Genomic DNA, 21,071 nt, shown 5'->3' with positions numbered 1-21,071 from the left:
TAACAATGTAGAAACATCATCTTCAGCAGTTTCCATATCCAGAGTAAACAGGCAATCCTTCACCCCCTGGTTCCTACTAGTTGTTTTAAATCCTGCTACCCACACTTTGTCCCTGATGACAACATGCTTTCAGTATCAGAAGTGGGCCTTGTGGACTGCTGCTTGAATACAAGTTTCCTTAGTGTGTTGACACTGTTCATCACTAGAATGCATTTACATGGTTTGTGTAGTGTTTGAATATGTTTAATAGGAGATTTGACTGGGGAAAAGCTTTGAAATGATTGGAACCTGATACCTATAGTGCCAGCAGGCAGCCTTGACCCTGCTGACCCAGGCTGTACGGGGAGAGGTCCTTCCTTGATTGTCCTCAGCTAGGACAGCCCTCAGACAAGGAATGCAGCTTCTTGGTTGAGGGAGGTGAGGCTTTTTCTGGTAGACACTATCACCTGCTTTGATTGTTTCTCTTGCTTTACATTTTTCTAAATCCATTGGCAGGTTAGAGTGAGTGCGAGATGTTGGAAAAGAGAGAACTGCTTTTAATTTTTTTCATTTCAAACTCTACTTATAATAGAGTAGCTATATTTATGATCCATGGCTGACCCAAGAATCTAAAGATACTGAGTTTTTCTTGTATTTTAATAAAGGTTGGTTCTCTTTACTCTATCAGAGATAAGCAGCATTATGAACAATTGCTGATGCCTCCAACAAAAATAACCCTTGAGATTTACTATTTCTGAGTTTCTGTTTCCTATCTTGGTGTGACTCCTTCTGTCACGCTGTCTTTCAGTAGGATACTGTCCCACAAGCAGGGACCATCCTGGGCCCAGATTAATCCTCAACCTTGGTGACAGCGGGTACAAGGAGCATCTTCCTCTGCACCCTCACCTGGTGTTGACACCTGCCCTGCCCTGGTCCTTCCAAGACCAGTGCACTGGCTTCTCTTCTATCGTGTCACCAAGGTGGATGATGCATTTACTTCAAATTCACTGTTTGTTGTCTCTCCTGAGTGGACTGTTTTATACTATGAAAGTTAGTTAAAGTCATAATTCCTTTGTGGGGGAAGATGCAGCCATTGGTTAGAGGCTTACAGTTTTATATAATTATACTTTTCCCAAATCAGGGCCTCAGTGTATTGGAGCTCTTCCATTGGCTAATTAATAGAAACATATACTTTCTCTGTAGTGTCTTGCTATTAGGCAGTATAAGAATATGTTGAAATTTGTAAGATTTTTTTTTTTTATTAAACTGAGAGGTGAGTTTTAGCTTTCCAAAAGGATTAACCTCTAAATTCCAGTCTTGCTGCATATAATCATGCTATGAAAATTTAGAATGAGCCCTGGTCTTCTGATCTATGATGCACTTCCAGCCTTTAGTGTAGTTATACACTCTGTTGTAGTGTGGTCCTAGGGACTCCTCAGCTCAGCTTCTTCCACTAGACATCCTTCCAGAGGATCAGTGATAGTTATGTTTCTGCCTCTGAACCATGAAGTGAAGTGTGAATAACGAACACCCTCTCTTGATTTAGCTGCCAAAGCCATCAGCGCTCCCTGCCCAGGGCAGAAAGCCCCACCTATCTTATGTGTAGCCACATGTAGGCTGCCAGCCCTGCCACCCCTGAAGCAGATGTGTGTTGCCCAGGAAATAGTGCCTGCTCTTCATTATTTCTTCAGCCTATGAACTGAGGCATTGAAGACATCTCAGAACTGTTAAGAAGGGCAGGCAGATAACTAACCCTTAATGGCCTCAGCCTGGATAAAAAGCCAGTTCCATATAGTAGACATGGGGCCATTCTCCATACCCTATCCCGTCCTCTGCGAAGGCCCCTTATCTGGCTCCAGGTGGATTTTGCATCTGTTCTGGGTCTACTCTTTTGAAGAGTGATGCTTATACTTTTCTCCTTGCCTTTATGACCCGCCTCAGTGGTGCTGCCACCAGATGCTGAAAAAGGCAGAGTTAACATATAGGTGTTTTTATACCTGCCCCTCACTGTTCCCCCAAGTGCACAGAACCCCAGCCAGGCACAGCAGACTCACAGAGCTCAGCAAGCCAGGACGAAGATTTGGCATTTCTGTGTCACTTTCTTGTCTTGGCATATCATTTGCCAAAGATAAGGGCCAAGAACCCAGCAAGGACCTTGCAAGCCCCATATGGCTGCCAGGAGCACAGCTGTGGTGGCACCCCCAGATGTTACCCAGTCAGTCCCCGGTGAGCCATTTCCGCAGAAGCAGGAGTGGGGTCGTGCTACCTTTGCCATCCTCCCTGAAGAGCTGGGTCAGGGCCAGGCTGAGATTCTACCATGGAGCACTGCAACGTGCTCTAAACACCTGCTACACTGTTTCCAGGATGAAGTCGGTGTGAAACAATCAGCACTTCCTCCTGTTCTGTCCATGAACATTTCTGAAGATTTTTCTGTGGCCCCATGATTTATGCGTTTGAGAGACTGAAAGGAAATGGGTTTTTCTCCTTGTCCCAAAACAAAGTGTCTGATAGTGCCTTGTCTTACTTTGCATAATATTTAGTATTGTCCAAATTTAGTTACTTGATGTTTTTGTTACTATCATAAAGAATGTACATCAAACCTAACTGCTAACTACTTCCTGCTCTTTCTAACCGAATTTCTCCTTCTTTTTGCTGCACTCCTTGCTGGTTCTTTCTGCACCATGTCAGGATTACCACCTCACCTGGTTACTGAAGGTACTTCTGTGTCCCTGTACACAGCTGCATCCCGTGCTGCTCCACCCTGCTTGTAGTCTCTTGCTGAGACTATAGACCTGTCTGTCCCTGAAAGCTCGCTCACAGGGCACACCCAATCTCAGGACTAGGAACAGTAGTGGCCTCAAATGGCCTCGATGGATAGTGACAGAGCTCTGGGTTTTTCCCCCTCTGGTTCTTCAGCTCTGAGTAATGCCGGACCCTTCGACCCTACTGTGAGCAGTGGCTCTGGGTTTGATCAGCCCTGTGTGGCTAGGGCACAGGTGGGTGGAGGCTTCTGTGGCCAGAGAGGGCAGGTTGGTAACAAAGGGATGAGGATGAGGAGCAGCCAGAGAGGCAGAGAAACAGCAGTAGCCTGTGTAAAAATCCCCAATTGTCTGAGGCTGAGCTGGGGTCACTATGTTGTAGTGATTCTCATTGTTGAGGTGGGGCTGGGTTCCCTTGACCAAAAACTGTGACTTTTCTGTGGATATGGCTGTCAGAGGTAGTAACAATGTCTCCTGACCCATCTCTTCCCCCACAGGATTCAGGACATCCCTGCACTGCAGCTGACCCAGACAGCTGCTTCACGCCTGTGTCTCCACAGCACTTCATTGATCTCTTCAAGTTCTAGAGACATTCCTCACCCCTGCTGTGCCTGTTGGAGAGTGCACATTGTGCTTTCTGTGTGGTAGCTGGTAGTAGATGTTTAATGTGACCAAAAGTCATGGCAGAATCCAAGTCCCTCATATCCAAAAGGAAAATGAGAAACTGCCCCTCGGTCACCAGGTAGTAGGAAGACATTGTTGGACATTTGCATCTCTGAAGGAGTCAGGAGATTCAAACAAATCATTTCTACTTCTTTCTTTCAAACTTCTCTTCTAAGCAAATTAAAATTTACAATTTTGTATATTTACAAATATAGATCAGAAAATATTTTGGAGCCTAATTCTATGTTGAACTGACAAAACCAACCAAGAATATGTTTCATAGTTGTTAAATTATAGTTTTCCATCTTATAGTAATTGGGGTACAAGATAAAACAACTGATTCTTGTAAATACATTGTGCAGAATATTTATTTTTCTTAAAATACAATTTTACAACGGCAATGGCTATGCCCATACGGGCCCTCCTTGAGAAGAAGGTGAACCCAGGGAAACACTGGGCATTTTTGCCTTGGTGTTTACCCCGTGGGTAGTGAACTGTGCCAACTGTCCATAGCCAGCAGTGGTTGGTTTTCTGCTCCTACATAGCCCTGCAGCCAGGACCAAACCTCGGACAGAAGCTCTGCTGAGGCAGGTGGGACAGCCCAGCAAGGCCTGCACTGGATTTGGATAGTGGGTGCTTCCAGAAACAAGAAACGAATCATAATCTATTTGTTATTCCATTTCATCTGTTTTGCATCTTACTGAGAAAAGTGGTGTTAGTGATTTTTTATGTCATTTAGACTTTCAAAAGACTGTATTTTTTAAATAATGCATGTCTACTTTAAACCTTGAAAATAAAGTATACAAACAAATTAAACTCATCTATAATTCTGCCATGCAAAGATAACTTGTACTTGCTAAAATATAAGATACTGCCCTTCTGCATTTGTAGTGTAAATATGTCATGGTGTACTTCATCTTTGAATGGGTTGTGTTTCCTAAAAAATTGTTTAGAACTTTTATTCTAAACAATGAACAAAAAAAGCTTTTTTGGACCTGGGAATCAAACTCAGGACCTCACTCTTGCGAGGCATGTGCCACACTGCTGAGCTATATCCCCAACCCTAAAGCAAAGTTTTTTTTGTGGGAGGAATACCAGGAATCGAACTCTGGACCTCATACTTACTAGGCAGGTGCTACGCCACTGAACTAAATCCCCAGCCCCTTTAAAATTTCTAAGTCTGCCAAGTTGTCAATGTGAATCAAAAAGATTCTGGGTTTTCATCCCCACCTTTTGTACTGAACAGACACAAATGACTTAAGAATTACAACACCCCTCAGGTGCAGCACAGGCACAAAAGCCTCTTTGTGAACCCTGGAGTAAGTTCTTCAAAAACCATAAACAACTTGTCTGCCATTTTATAACCAGGATCATCCACCTGCATCTTACATGTGACTTGGAAACACAGTTTTCACTGACTGCAGCTCACAGGATAGTGTAGCTGCATCTGATAACGTTATGAACCTTGGTGATCTAGAAGCACCATTGCACACCCACTCTTGTGGCACTGTGGTTACAGATTACATCTCTTACAGCTTTCAGCATATTTCCAGATTGGCAGCCTTTCTGAAAAGGAGACTATTGAATGTCCATTTTTTGTGCAACATGGGTGCTCTGTTGGTGCTGTTATAACAACTGAAGCCCTGGATGTATGATTGGTTTACTGTAAGATGGGGCGTTTCCCCTATGTACTTACTTAAGGTGGGACATTTCATCTGTATTTCTTGGCCACTTGTGTTTTCTGTATGTTCTTTGCTTATTCTCTTTTGGAATGTTGTCTCTTTCATATTAAGTTCTTCTTAAAAGAATATTAACCTCTTCAAGTTCCAGTTCTTTCCACCAGTGGGTTATAACTTTTTAGCTGTTGTGATGCTTTTTTGTGCTATGGAATCATGCATATCTGCATTTAACTTGTGTAAACTGAGTAACTCCTCCAGTAATAGTAGCCACACTCAATGCCTTTATCTATCAGGGAAATGCAAATGAAAGGTACATTAAGATTTCATCTCATGACTGTAATCAAGAATACAAAAAACAATTCATGCTGGCAAGGATGCAGGGAGAAAGTACTTCTGTGATGCTTGTGGAAATGTAAATTAGAATAGCCACTATGGAAATCAGTATGAAAGCCCTTTTGAAAAATAAAAATAGGGCTACCAAATGACCTAGCTATAGCACTTATTGGTATGTCCCTGAAGAAATTAAAATCAGCATGGTGTGGGGATACCTGCATACCTGTTTTTATTGCAAAATAATTCACAAAAGCTGAGGCATGGAGCCAGCCTAGGTGCCCATCAATGGATGAACAGATGAATAAAATATGGTGTATTTATACAGAATGGAATATTATTCAGCTGTGAAGAATGAAATTATGTCACTTGCAGGGAAATGATGGAACCAGAGCCTGGCCTGTTAAGCAAAATAAGCCAGACTCAGAAAGATAATTACCACATTTTTCTAATACAAGAATCTTTCAAAAAAAAGTAACCACACTGAGAGTGCAGAGCGGATCTAGCAGCTCCCTCTGTGTACTCATGGTGGGGGGCTGCCCACTATCTGCAGTGCATGTTGGTGCAGCTGCACAGGAGAGCCCAGGATGCAGAGTAGGGGACAGTTTATGTGAGTCACCAGCAGGAGGCTGAAGTGTCAGCAGAGATGGGCCTGGAGTTGTCATGGTCACAGATACATTTGAAGGATACATGTGAACACAGTTTCTGTTGCAGGGCCTCCAAAAAGAAAGTTCATCCTTATTGGATAGATTCAACTGTGACTCGAATCTGCAGCGAAGTGAGATTCAGGACCCCAAGACCCCAGGGCCAGATGGGCCCACTCGCTACTGCACTGGCTCTGGAGAGCCACACTTAACAGCTGCCCATAAAGCCAGTATCAACAGCCAATTGTAACTTCCCTTTGTCAGTTTTGAGATTCAGGCATAGTAATTTCATACCTGATCTGTGAACATGTGTGAGCAAGAAAAGACCTGACCAGGGAGGTCAGCGTAAGTTTCGTGACAACATGCTGTCTGCCTTCAGTGTACACAGACTATTACGGCCTTATACAGAAACTGGGCTGCTTCACAATGATGTGTAAGGGCCTGACTATGCATAATTTTTGCCTAAAAGGCTTTTAGAGTCTGTCATATAAGCTTAGAGTATTTTGATCTTATATCCTGCAACCTCACTGAAATACTTGTAGAATCCTTAGGATTTGCTATGTACAAAATCAGTTCATTACATATATACATGGTTTTACTTCCTCCTCTCTGTCTAGATGCTTTCTGCTTTTTTTCGCCCTTTGTTCCCTTTGTTTTCTGTTTGCTTTTGGATTTTTGAGACAGAGTCTCCCTATGTATTTTGGGCTTGCTTTGAATTCAGCATGTAGCCCAGGCTGGCTTCATATTCAAGATAATCCTCCTGCCTCAGCCTCCCAAGTGCTGGGATTACAGATGTGTGCCACCATGCCCATCTCTAATTCATTTTCATGCTGACTTTGCTGGCTAGTCTCCTGCACAGTGTTGGAATAGACAGCAAGAACTGGCTCCTTATTTTCTTGATCTTAATAAAATGTTCTTAGCCTTTTCCACCAAGTATGACCTCAGTGGTAGGTTTTTCATAAATACTACTCACTGAGCTCAGGAAGTTTCCTCCAGTTGCTAGTTTGTTTTAATCATGAAGGGCTATGGATTTTGTCAAACGCTTTTTCTGCCTTTGCTGAGAAGGCTTTTGTCCTTTCAAGTTCAAGTGTAGTATTACTATATTGATTACTATGTTGATTGAACATACAGCTGTGCGTTCCTGGATTGAGTGTTGCTTGCTTATGCTGGTCTGTCAAATCATTCTCTTGTGATGTCTTTGATTTTGACAGAGTACAAACAGCCTTACTGGATAAGCTTGGAAAGTGTTCCCTCCTGCTTGCTTATTTCAGTACTGAGATTGTCTTAGGACTTTTGCATTAAGCCACGCTGCGTTGGTTACTTTTCTCTTGTTGCTGAGATAAAATACCTGATGCCCAAAATTAGAGAAGGATGGGTTTATTTACTATTTCACAGTTTGTGGAGATTTCAGTCCGTACTCGACTGACTCCATGGCAGAGTGGCACATGACAGAGGGCAACAGTTAATGGCAGTGGACGACAGCAAAAGCAGCAAGACCAAAAAAAGGAGCACAAAAGCAAGCCTCTTTCTCTCCTTTATACTGTATGCAGGCTGCCTGCTTTGGAGCAAGTGTAGCACTCACACCTATAATCCCAGCATTGGGCCATGCATGAATCAATCAAAAGCTCTAGAAGCCTAACACATGTCTGTTTGTATCTACTTGATGAATTTTCAGTGTTTTTAATTTAAACAACATAGGATGAAATTATGGATGTCTGAGATTTACTTCAGCATAATTCAAACAAGACTGGGCAGGAGCTGACTGAGGCTGGAAGCACGAGGACACGCACTGTGTACCAGGGTCCACATGCTTGTTCTGTAGTACAGACAGTATTTGCAACTCAGTCTCCCCACAGAGATGCACAGTGCAGCCACTGACCATCCATGCTCATGAGCCAATCGGCCACTCAAGAAATGAGAATTTCATATTCTATAGTCTTTCACTATTTGAAAATACAGAACTGTTCTGAGCTGTGCAAAGACAAGTCACAGGCCAGGTCTGGGCCACAGGTATTAGTCTGCCAGCTCTGTCTTCTCTTTGACATTTCCCATTTAAAATCTTGCATGATTTTTATAGTATTTTCATACTTATTCTTATGGCAAAAATAGTGTCTGCTCTTTGTAAAAAGTTTAAAAAAAAACAAAAATTTAAAAATAATATAATTATTCATAATTGATACACATTTCAAGTGTTTTAAATTGCTTTTGAAGACTCATATTCCCAAGTAAGAAATTAAAGGAACAACATGCACTGGGGTACACCCCCTCCTCCTGCACAGACCCAGAGGCAGGTGTTTCTCCCAAGGGCGGAGCCTTTGTGATCAACAGTCCAGATCCCCAAAGGAATTCACATTTTCCTGTGCATGTGCAGGGAGTCTGCAGATATCTTACTGAACAAAGCTTGTTACCATCTCCTAACTTATAGCACCAGTTCTAAAGTTTCCAGGGAGCCATTTGAAACTCTAATCTCTGAAGAAAAACAAAGTCATTTCTCAAAAAGATGACAGTAAAACAGTATCTTACATCACATCTATCTCATCCAGATTTAAGGTGCTCTGTTCTGTTTTTGTTTTGGTCTTTTTTGAGGGAAGGTTTTGCTGTGTGGTTCAAACTGGCCTTGAACTCACTTTGTAGCCCAGGCTACAGCAATCCTCCTGCCTCATCCTCTGGAGTGCTGGGAGTATAGGTGTGCACCACCATGCCCGACTCAGATTTAGTTTTCTTGAAAATATTAAATGATCTAAACTTGTAAAGTTTCTACATCATAAAAGTATTTATCTAAAACTCCTGACATTTATTTTGACTTAGCATAAAAATTAACTAGAAGTAATTATATAGAGACCAATATCATTACTTGTTTTGAAAACAAAAATTTTACCCAACCTTTATCACTAAGTTAAAAAAATCTTATTTTGCACCTCTGAAAACTCACATGAAGGCATTAATTTCTGAAAACACTGATCCCTCTACATTAATACTGTCACAGAAGGGAGGACAGAGCCATCATCTAGGAGAGATATACCCTGCACCATGAGGTTTCAGCAACAGCAGCAGGCCATGGCATGGACAGCAGAGCTCTCAACCCAGGTTCAGTAGGCAGCAGAGCATGGTCACAGGACCTCAGGAAGAAGATGACCCCAGAAAGGGTCAAGACAAAGTGAAATTCCTAGAACCACCAGGAAGCTCTCCCCCAATCCCACCCCACCCCGTCAGAAGGCTCCATCCACCTTCACCTTGCCATGCGTCCATCCCACTTCAGTGTCTAGAGCCTCTGTGCCAGGCTGATCCTAGGTAGAGCCTCTGTGCCAGGCTGATCCTAGGTCCTGCCTATGCACTATGGTGGCCATCTCTCCACCCTTCCCCCTTCTAGAGCCTCTGCCCAGACCCAAGAACAAATGCTATGAAAGGTGTTAGAGACTCACTGTCCACATTATACATCTTCCTTCTACAAACCCCAAGTAGGAAACATTAGCTCGTTGCTGGTTTTCGGTTTTTTGAGACAGTCCACTATTTAGTTCAGGTTGACTTTGAACTGTGTAGCCCAGTTGACTTTAAACTGTGTATCCCAGGCTGCCTGCATTTATTTCCATGCTCACAGCTTCCATGTACAGATGAGATTTGGTTCTGAGCTGCTCATACCTCTCTGTCCTTGCCCAGGAATCAGAGAAGAAGATGCCCCCATTGTCCCTAGAACAGTGATGGTAAACCTGTGGCACGTGGACACAGCCAGCTGTTTGTTATCATTGAAAACTAAAAGGCTTGACACTACTGCCCTAGAGAATGGACCTACAGTGCATCAGCTCTCCAGGTACTCTGATCTCAAGGTGGTGAAAATGGTTTTCATTCTTTCTGGGGTTTTAAAAACTCCTGTGAACCATTAAAACTGTCAAGTCTGGAGGGAAATGAAGTGATCCCACTTGCTTATTTCAGTACTGAGATTGTCTTAGGACTTTTGCAGCTGATCAACTGTGCAGCTAGCATCTGCCCAAGGAGGCAGGAGAGTATCAGGCTCAGCTGGAGCAGTGTACAGACTACAGGCCACACAGAAGCCCCCCGTGCCACACAGCCTGTGTGCAGCAGGGCACCTGGACCCACGAGCTTCCCAGGACAAGATTTAACTTGAATTTAATAAATTGTTTTTTCCTAGCTTCTAACTTGTAGGAAATACACAGGATGGAGGAATTACTAAACATTACAAAGAAGCAGTAACATATTCTGGAAAAACCATGGAAAAGAAGAATGCAGGCTTTTCAATTTTAAAAGATTTTGGAAATCATGGTACCTGTTTTGAGGTAGGGAGGGAAGCAGCAAAAAGACCTTTTCCAGACAATTGGAGAACTTAACCGTAAGTATGGCTATTGGATGAATCAGAAGTTACACAGGAGCACCTATGCTCTGCAGATCGGCACACACACGCAGGTGTCTGGTTTCAGGCTGCCCATGAGCAGCTTCTGTGTGCACCACTCAAAGCTAAAACACTCAGTACTTATCAAATCATGCGTAGCTAGGTTTTTGAGTGTCCTGCATGATTCTGACTTTGAACTGTGGTGCTGACAGACTTTATTTTTGTATTTATTTATTTTGGTATTGGGAATGGAACTCAGGACCTTGTGCTCGCAAGGCAAGCGCTTATGCCACTGAGCTATATCCCCAGCCAGACTTTATATTAGGTTTCTAAAAATGAAATAGTCTCCTCTGACAAAGCCAAAGTAAGCCAAATTGTAATAGCTAAGTAATATGGTAATAACTGCAGTTTGGAGGTTTAATCATAATTTGTTCCTGGTGCCGTCTCACCTCCAAAATACCTCAAGGATTGAGAATGTAATCTGTTTGAAGGAATGAAAAAGCAAAAGCCCCATATGTCCCTCATGCTCAAGGCCCACTCTGAATGTTCCTAAGGCACACCTGGTTTGCATTGACATCGGTCTCCTCCATGAGCAGTTACTGGGATGTGAACCCCCTGCACGAAGCTAAGCCGGCAGACCTCTTCCAGACTTAAAGGAAGGGCAAGCAGAAAGAGGACCTGGAGGGGCTGAGCAGAGACCCACCACAGCTTCTGGCTCTCAGGATGAAATTAAACTTGAGCAGCTGAAAGATTCTAAATGATCGAAGTACAAGCCATTTTTTAAAATATCTGCATAAAGCTGGCTGATTTAGGCTATCTTGTAACTAACATTTAGAGGAACTTTCTAAACTCTGTAGTTATTTTGCAAAGCAAGGTATTGCCCAAACTCCTGAAGGAACCTTATCCCCACAGCTCTATAATCCTCTGGCTTGCCCACTCAGCTCCCATCCACCTCTAGTAAAATTCATGCTCCACCCAAACAGAAAATGGCAGATATGCTTGATGAAAACATGTTACCCATGACAAAATGCTGTGCCCTGGCCTTGGCCACAGGGAACTGTGGCCAGCCATACCGCAGGTACTGGCAGACCCAGATCCAGCTCAGTCTCAAACAGCCCAGGCACTTTCTAGTATACATGTAACATGACTTTGACCAAAAGCCCTGTGCGTCTCTCTTGGGAGTACATAGCTTCCCTGCCCACACTTGCGTCTCCATCTGAACATCCCCAGGTGCTCACCAGTGGAATTCTCTGCTTCTGATTCTCCATAAAATAGCAAGGCAGACCCAGCCCCCAGGACAGCACTTCACCTGACAGATGGAGGTGAGTGACGAGGCCCCTGGGGCAGTTGTGAAAGTGACAGAAGGGATAAACAGTGAGTATGGGTAGCCAGGCTCCCATCAGGATGATGGATGTGCTGCTATGACCTACATCATTTTGCCTAAACATCATTATTTTAAGTGGACTTACAACAACTACTTAAAATTGTTTTGTTCTGTTGATTTCCAGTTTTGTTTTTCCAGTACAATTTTTGGCAGAAAGTCTTGTTGAGTCCTCAAACTAGTTGGCTGTTTGAGCTGGGTTTTCTACTTTAGGGAAGTGAAATGTTGATTGAAAAACATTAGACTGCTTTTGTCTGGTTCATTAAACCCCTTTCTCCATCACTCTGCTGTGCCAGATTGTTGTCTAAACTTAAAATCAGTCAGTAGTTCTGGGCGGCTCCTAGCCAGCAGAAGGAAAGTGACACCCAGATCTCGGGCCAGTTTTGTGCACACACGCAAGAAAGCAAGACCCAAATAGACAGGCCCCAAATCCCATAAGGCTTTCCACCAGTGAGAAACCCAAACACCAATCTACATCGTCCTCTGAAAGTTCATGAAGTAAAGGGATGACCCAGAAGCTGGGTCCACACAGCCTACCTGAGAGCCACCTGGACCCAAATGTGGCCCCACTTGCAGCTCAGTCTCTTTATGATCTGGGTAGATGACCAGGACCATCTGCACTCTTACTCAATAGGAGCCAGCAAGGGAATGCATGGGTGAAGAGGGGAGGCTAGGGCCATGACCGTCATCCTTCACTTCACCCTGGGGCTACCTAAAGCAACGCACCCACCACCTAGTTACTTTATTTCCTTATGTGCTGAAATAGTGAAAGGCATGTTTTCTAGACACAAGTGCGCAATGACACTACTCTTCCAATTTTTTTTTTTTAGGCAGTTTTGCTATTTAGTTCAGGCTAACCTTGAACTCTTTAGTTACTTTTCTCATTGCTGGGACAAAATACCCAACATCTGAAGTGAAAGGAGGTAAGGTTTATTTGAGCTAACAGATTGTACAGCTTTCAGTGCATTGTCAGCTGGCTCCAAGGCAGGGCGGGACTGGCAGAAGAAAATCAGTCCATAGGAGGGTAGGTAAGAAGTAAACCGCCCCCCCCCCCCCGTTTCTTTTTTAATCTCATCCACTCCACAAACCTTTTGGGAGATACCACCCACAGCCAAGGTGGGCCGCCTCATTATCCATTATCCACTACCCACACCTAGAACTGTGCTAAACCAATGAGTTGACTAATTTAATACCACATAGGCTTAATCCCAGCATCATATACCCTGGACCCATTCTGCTCCAAAAAGCCCTACCTATGAGAGCATGAGATTTTAAAGGAACTCCTAGATACAAACCATAACAAATTCACAGTGATCCTCCTTCCTTAGCCTTCCAAGTGCTAGAAGTATAGGCATATACCACTGTATACCTGCTACTTTCTAACTTTATTGTATTCCAGAGAGATTGAAAAATATAGCTAAAGTCATTCCATACAGAAACCCTTCATCTTAATTAACATATATCAGCCACACAGCTTGTTATGCTTCTTAGTCGTTGTAGATGTGAGGATACATCTACAATGACTACGTTGTAGATGTGTGGGTCGCGGGGTCTCAACTCTGATAAAGACATCACCAGGATGTCCACATCACCAGGATGATGGATTCCTCTATCCAAAGCTACCAGATCCCAGTGTACTAAGCTACAGTGGACCAGCTAGCTTTTTAAAAAATACAGATTGCCAAGATAATTGAGTGGCTATTATAACTACTTTGTTACATCTTATGTTCTAAAAATCACAGCAGAGAAATAAGAATACTGGGGATTGACACTGGTAGATGAAAGAAACAAGGATGTAGGGTGTTCACATTAGTGAATAAACTTCAGTCCACCACACAGACCCTGGTCCCTTCCCTGCCATCTGCTCACTCTCCCTTGAAGGCTGCCCTCCGAGGCTTTGAGAAGAAGACAACATGGGATTGGCCTGGCCTGTTAGATCCTGGCCATCAGGACAAACTTTCCAGAAGCCCAGGCTTCACATTTTTGCACTGCTGAGCTGAGAGACTATTACAGATTCCTGGCCTTCCACAAATGTCCAAGTAGCTCACATCAATTTGCTCTTGGTACCAGTTGATCTGTTTCTGCCTTTTCTCTAGTATTGGAAAAAAGGGCATAAAGATGCTTACAACCTGAGATCGGACATAAGTAAGTTCTCTCTGTCCTTAAAACCAAAAAAGTTCCTAGTGACACCCATAGAAACTACTTGATAGCAGATGCTTTCAGTTAGGTTTCACGGGAAGTCAGGGGAAAGACATTTTCTGCAAACACTGCACTGATTTGTACCCTGCAATAAACAGCTTTCCTTTAGCAAGCTCCTCATTACCCACTGCAGCCTCTTCCTCCTGCCCCAGGACAGTGCTCGTGTCCACCTGGCTTCTGTGTGGATCCAGGGTCAGCACCAGAATGCCCCATGCATGACCATACACTTGTCCAAGGCTTTTCCCAGTGATCCTCCCCAAGGTACAGAATGAAATGTGAGATATACTCAAGAAAAGCAGCTACTATGCTAGGGACATCTAGATACAAGCCATAACAAAGTCACAGTGATCCACCTGCATTAGCCTCCCAAGTGCTTGGATTATAGATATGTACCACTATGCCCAGCTATCTTGCAATGGTGTAAGTCTGTAATCCCAACACTCAGGAGGCTGAGACAGGAGGACTGCCTCAAGTTGAAGTCCAGCCTGGACTACATAGAGAGTTTGAGGCTAGCCTTACCCTGTCTCAAAAAATAAAGCAACTGCTATTAAAACCTCCCTACAGAAAACATCCCTGCTCCCTTCTCATTGAGGGTTCTCTGCGGGCCCTGCCCACTGGGCACCAGCTTTGCAAGTGGGGATACAATGCCACCTTGATAGCCATTAAAAAAACATGACATGAAAAGCTGGGAGCAGGCCACCACATCATCCAAACACCCAAAGAAGATTTGGTGCCCACTGTAGGTCACCATAACAAATTCAAACCATAACAAATTCACAGTGATCCTCCTTCCTTAGCCTCCCAAGTGCTAGAAGTATAGGCATATATCACTATGTACCTGCTACTTTCTAAATTTATTATATTCCAGAGAGATTGAAAGATATAGCTAAAAGTCATCCCATACATAAACCCTTCATGTTAATTAACATATATCAGCCACACAGCAACACAATTTGCAACTGCTCCTGGTGGTGGTCAGGAATTGCAGGGGCAAATGAATCTGTCCTGGAGCATGAATACTTTCAGAGACTGCAGAAAGCCATATGGGTGGCCAGGCCTTAAGCTGCCACAATCAGCACAGTGACCACTCAGCAAGCAACGCAGCTCACAGTGTCTCTCCCTCAAGCTATCTGTCTACCCAGAAGCACTTTGAGAATGAACAGACAGACAGGATACAGGTGAGATCAGGCCATTCCCATGCAGAAGTAAGTGTCGAGCCCCATGGGGAGAGAACTCCAACCACAGAAAGTTGTCAGAGACTCCAGAGGCTAGCTTCCTTGTGAACCCCCAGTGTCCATGTCTTAGGCCTGTGTTGCAGTCAGAGTTGTGCAGAGAGCAATTTAGAATCAGGACACATAATTTATATTATTTTTGATGGTCACCCAGAGTTTAACACAAGAAAATGCAGGAAGTATGTCTACAACACTAAAGATGGAATATTCAGCCAAGGGCCTGGATCCCACAGCAATGTCCTGCATGAGTCCATATGAAAACCTAGAACCCATGACAATGCCTCCCATGAGTCCAACTGGAGGTCTAGAGCCCACAAGAAGTACTCACACCAGTCTGTTTTATGGCTCTGTGCTGGGAAGGCCCAAAGGTCAGCAGTAGAAGCTAGAAAGTCTGTACCATCGGGGTGAAGGAGCTGTGCTGGTAGGTTGAGGGTTCCACACTGGAGCCAAGAAGTCATGCTCATAATAAAGACCAGGGATGTCCTGACAAACACTACAGCCATCCTCAGTGACACGGAGGTCCCGAGATCCTCTGATGATAACAGTTGAGTGCATGTCAGCAGCCAGCATGATTGAATTTCTCCTGGAAATTAAACAGCACACATCTTCTCCTCTGGAGTCAGGAAGGATGCTCAATGTAAGGACCAGAGCTTCTCCAAGATAACCAACGGCTCAAACAGAAACACTTAGAGAAACCCACAATGCCTCGCTCCTCTTCTCCACATCTCTATTTATGCTGGCGACTTTCCTCAGGTGGAACATCTACATTCAGCACCATGCCGATTTAATTCAACTTGTGTAAAGTTGACCATCAGTGTTTAACCTACCATAACAGCCTGTGTTCCAAGTGAGCCTCCACATTAATCTGATGGAAGGCAGAGACCAGGAACACCTATCTGCACATCAGCACCTGCAGATCATTATTCAGGCAAAGGCTAATGAGCACTGACTATACTGTCTACTGGATCCCAGGGCCCCTGCCATTAGTTGTTCAAACCTGAGTGCTTAGAGCCGCTGATGACAGCTCTTGGAACTTAACAGAAGATGAGGAGAGCCAGGGGAGTGAGGGTCTCATGGCTTCCCACACTTTGGTTCTCTGCACCCCTCTTCCCCAGCCCTTGTGAAGGCTACGCTTTCGACACAGAAGAAGGGCCAAAGGCCTCAGCATCACAATTTTGCTCCTTCTGTTCCCACAAAAGTAAGTAGTCTTTCTGTGGGAATTTTATACATTTCAACAACTGGCATTTCAACAACTGTGTCACCACTTTCTCTTAGAAAATTCCAAGTTTTCCTTTTGATGAGATTCTTCCTTCTCAATGCAGCTGTCAGGACTTGGATGCCTGAGTGTGGCTCACATGGCCAAGACCAACATCAGGGCAAGAAGGTACAGATAACACTCAGATACTGAAGTCAAAGGCCCCAGGCAGCGAGGCAAGAGTTGTGCACAGCTTGATGATCACCCAACAGAAAAGTATGTGGCAGTTCTAAGCTTTGAAACAACTAGAAAATGATGGAAAAGTCACTTACCTGAAATGAACTGAGCATAACTTCATCCTACTCAACCCTTGCTGCAGGATCTGGACTCTATCACCAGAAGAAGCAGCCTTGCAGCAAGAGGAGGTGCCACACACTGCAGTCCAAATATGCCTGGCAGCTGTGCCACCCACTGGCTTGCTTCTTGGCAGAGGCCCCTTTCATCCTTTATAGGTGGGTCTCTGATACCTGTTAAACAACTTTGGGACTGTTTCAACTGTTTTTAAAACAGCTATCAGAAACTTGCAAAATCATCACATCTCTCTTCAGGACCTGTGCAGGTGTCTCATTGCCCCAGCAATGGGGTGTCAGATGAAAGATGACTTTAATAACCAGACTGAGTGAACAGCTAAAGTGCACAGGGAGAAGGTGTGAGGAGAGACACAATGCTCAGCCCTCAGGAAATCAGAAAACAACAGGAAATCTGACAAGTTCACAAGAAAGTCTGAGAGTATCACTGAAGGAGGGCAGCAGTTAGCCTGGGGCCACAAGAAGAGCCAGTGGAAACTCCACTTCTAGAGATACCAGTCTAAGGTTGTCTAGGGCAGCTGTGCACCTCCTACCAGAACATCTGCACCTACAGATAGGCAGAGGTCATAGGCCATACCCAGGTATCAAGTTCATACAGGAACTGGTTGGTAAAAGGCCTCTGTCTCCCAAGAAGGACCTGTTTCCAGGGGGCACTGTCCTAAATGATGAATACAAAAATGATTTAGGTAAAAATGTACCATGGCTGGGATGTTCCTGTTTCCCAACAGGATGTGGAGGGTAGAAATTTGCTTAAGGACCTGAGAGGCACCCAGCCACAGTAAGACTCCCAAATGGCTGAGCTCTGGGCACAGGTAGACATGGCAGCAGGTGCTCAGTCACCCTAACAGCTCAGCCAGAAGCTCAGATATGCAAAGACATCTAGACAACGCAAAGTGAAACCATTTGTTTATTTATGAAAATATATAGTCTGAACCTTAAAATGAGGTTTACAAGGTCAGGAAAGTGCCAATAGCACTAAGTGATCAAGTAAAGTTTCTGTAAGAGGATGACAATAATCATGCAAACTACCAAGGGATGAAGACAAAAATATTACTTTTATTTTTAAAAACCTCAGCATTAAGGTGGAAACTTGCTTCCCTGAAGACAGTCATAGACACCTAGGGCCATCTTGCCCAGAATCACAGCCCCATCTGCTTGCTGGCCCAGTCTGCTCACTGTATAACACAGTGAGGGCTTTGGTAAGCCCTTTCAAGAAAAGGCATTTCCCCCCAGAGCCCACCAATAAACATTTATACTAAAAACCAGATACAACAGAAGAAAAAAGTCATTTTTTCATTAATCTTTGTAGATAAATTCACAGTGCATATGCTAATCCCAGTCTGGCTCAGTCTTCACCTTTAGAGGAAGAATGACATGGAGGCCCCTGGCAAGTGCACCAAAATGTCAGTGAGGCACTGCAGACACTTAACATTCCATCAGAGGCACAGTGAAGGCAGCCAGCCAGATGATGCACAAGTCTCAAGCACAGCATTTACATCCCTGTGCACCTGAAAACAAGCCCACACTAGCTACTGTTACAAAATACTTGCATGGGTCCCAGCAGGCTGCACATCTGTACCACCCCAGAAGTATTTCTCTGTGGAGATGGCAGGTCACAGCCATGCATCCAACTATGTACCTTAGGATACTTATGATTTCCCAATTATTATACCAAAAATCATAAACTTTCCTCTGTGGTGTTAAACAAAATGCTCACAGTTTCAAGATTAATTTTTATTTGAATACTCCTTTCAAGGCTTGGTAAGTAAACTTTTTTATCTTAAAAGGTGGATAGATGGCTGGCATGATGGGTGGGTGGACATGGATGGATGGATGGGTGAGTGTACTGGTGGATGAACAGATGGACAGCCAGCTATAGGATGGACAAACTGATCAAGTAAAACAAACACTCTGACATACTACACTGTGCTCAGCCATCAGGTTCATTCAGTTATCCTATTGGAGCATTAGACAAAACATACAGGTAAATAAAACAGCATAGAAATGCTCAAGGATTTGTTGTTTTGTTTTCCCCAGGAGAGGAATATACAATATAATTGGAGGCTTTTGTTTTAACAAAGTAAAAATATAGTTCTTCTATCAAACCACTTTTTCTAAGATATCTGCACACCTGCTGCTAACAGCCATCCTTCTAGACATAACCAGTGCCCCTGACACATAGGTCATATTGGAGACAGCAGCAGGTCTACAGAGACAAGCAGAGCATGATTCTGTCCAATCACCCCCAAAATATCTTTGGGGAAAACATTTCCTGTAGATCTCACCTGAATCACAATAAGTATCTCATTTCAAAAAACTGAACACCTAGGAATAATAGAAAAGAGGCACTTCAGTGTATAGTTTTAACTCTATACTCAAACAGTTAACATTTTCCAACTAGAATTATCAAGCGACTAAAATCCATCTTCACTTTATAATATTTCTTTAATCTTTGAACTAAAAATGCAAATTTCTGAAGGAAATAAAGATGAGTATTTAGAAGTTCAGGCGAAATAATAAAATCCAGAAGTAAGGTTACCATCAAGTGCAGCCTGGAGGTTGTTCCTCTATCAGCAATGGCGGACACGCATCTGAGGTGGGGTGCCATTTCACTTTGCTTTCCCAGTATTTAATTTGTTTTTAAAAATTTAATTTTTAAAAATTTTATTAAGATAAAGTTTAACTTGTAAGTTAAACAGAATTTAGCATAACCCTCAAAGACTTATCCTGCCTGTGGGGCTATAAGCTCCTACTGGCAGAAGAGGACAGTACACCTGCCGAGGGCATCACAGATGGCCATGTGTTGGATACAGGGGAGAATGCAGAGGTCACAAAACAGAATTGCAGCTGAAGGTAGCACAAAAATACTTTGTGACCAGCTGCAAGTCATTGTGGTATGACATAAAAATTCGCATGTCCAGGTTCAGCAAACATGGACTGCAAGGGGTATACATTCCACTTAAGGCAACCAAATGCAGACCTGCATGTGTTCACCCGGGAGCCACAGTGCATCAGGGCATCAGATGGGAAATGCAGGCGGTGGGTTCCTACTGTAATGCTGGAGGCTTTGACAACTGAAATAGATGAAGAAGAGGGCACCAGGCCTGGAAAACCCCAAAGCTTATGCAGCGGCACAAGGTCTGCATACACTTGGCACCATGGCTTGCCCTGCTCACTCCACGTCCTCTTGGGTGTCCGTCAGGTGACCCTTGTTCGGCCGCCGAATGCTGACCAGCTTCCCTGCTGACCGCAGGCTCCAGCGGGAACTGAATGCTGAGCTAGACAGGCTGGTGTATTTGCTGGAACCCTTTGCATCAGCCTCCCAGCCTGACCAGCGCTGGCATTCACTTGACGTGTCCCCTGTATCAGCTGCCATCTCTTCAAAAGCAAGTTTTGGAGGCTCCCAACCTTCAATTTCATCTGGTTTCTTCGACTGTGTGTTCTGTTTTAAAACCAAATTATCCCAAAATCCAGATTTCTTCTCTGACTTCAACTCTTCTTTTAATCGTAAATTAGTTCTGTAGGAGATGAAAGAGTTAAATGTTGGTAATCCAGTGATGTTATAAATGTGTCATTTTTATAAAATTCCCTTCTAAAACTGTTAAATTACATAAATGCTAACACAGAGCTATATGTAAACATTTTAAATAAATACAAAAATTTAATAAGGAAAAAGTCACTACCCATTGTTAACGACGCTTGTATAAGTCATACTTTGAGGTGTTTCTTAGCATAAGCAAAGGCTCAATTCTCAGACACAAGAACTGAAAGTGTTATTTATTAAAGTTCACCCCTAATACTACTCCCCCCCCAAAAAAAGATGAAGTATATAACTGTTCAAGCCAGGAGGGATGACAAATGTCCGTAATGCAGGCAATCAGGAGTCTAGGTATGAGGACTGTAGATGGAGGAAGAACCTTTCAAGGCCATAAGGAGGGAGTGCTCAGGCATCCGAGCAAGCCATACATGAAATCCAGGGTCCAGATTAGGAAACAAGACTCCATTTAGCATGTAGGACTACTCATAGCAATCTATTCTCAAATGTTTGGTAGGTACACAATAAAAACAACAATTCAGAATGCCTCTACTATAAAAAGGAAATGAATACAAAGCATGTGCTTTGCTGCCATGGGCCATCTAGAACCATCTCCCAGAATACTGAGGAACACAGTGTCCAGGCCTCACTCCAGAGATGCTACTGTGTCAGCAGATGCCCCCTGGTAGCCAAGGGGCCTAGATTAGCCTTAATCCTCCAGGAGAAAAGAGCAGGAAAAGCCAATGCTTTACAAGAGCAGAC

At 43.6% G+C, this 21,071-nt stretch overlaps 2 protein-coding genes across 7 annotated transcripts in view; one reads left to right on the top strand and one right to left on the bottom strand.

Moving 5' to 3' along the window:
• Positions 1 to 4,221, top strand: part of Fbxo25 (F-box protein 25) — a 54,764-nt gene extending 50,543 nt beyond the window's left edge. For 3 of the 6 annotated variants that reach the window (XM_003479396.5, XM_063235021.1, XM_063235020.1), the window contains 2 exons: positions 2,668 to 2,694; positions 3,236 to 4,221. In XM_003479396.5, the coding sequence (XP_003479444.1) occupies positions 2,668 to 2,694; positions 3,236 to 3,325 (117 nt within the window). In that variant the 3' untranslated portion in view covers positions 3,326 to 4,221. The remainder of the gene's footprint in view (positions 1 to 2,667; positions 2,695 to 3,235) is intronic. The other 3 variants (XM_063235022.1, XM_063235019.1, XM_005008134.2) reach the window with 1 other exon arrangement.
• Positions 4,222 to 17,810: 13,589 nt separating this feature from the next.
• Positions 17,811 to 21,071, bottom strand: part of Tdrp (testis development related protein) — a 39,376-nt gene continuing 36,115 nt past the window's right edge. The window contains exon 3 of the mRNA XM_063235023.1: positions 17,811 to 20,292. Coding sequence (XP_063091093.1) covers positions 19,947 to 20,292 — 346 coding nt within the window. The 3' untranslated portion in view covers positions 17,811 to 19,946. The remainder of the gene's footprint in view (positions 20,293 to 21,071) is intronic.

This window comes from Cavia porcellus, unplaced genomic scaffold (genome assembly GCF_034190915.1).
Source record: "Cavia porcellus strain 051 isolate PalLab524CR breed Dunkin Hartley unplaced genomic scaffold, mCavPor4.1 scaffold_24, whole genome shotgun sequence".
In the NCBI taxonomy this organism is placed as follows: Eukaryota; Metazoa; Chordata; class Mammalia; order Rodentia; family Caviidae; genus Cavia; species Cavia porcellus.
This window is presented reverse-complemented; position numbering and strand designations above follow the sequence as displayed.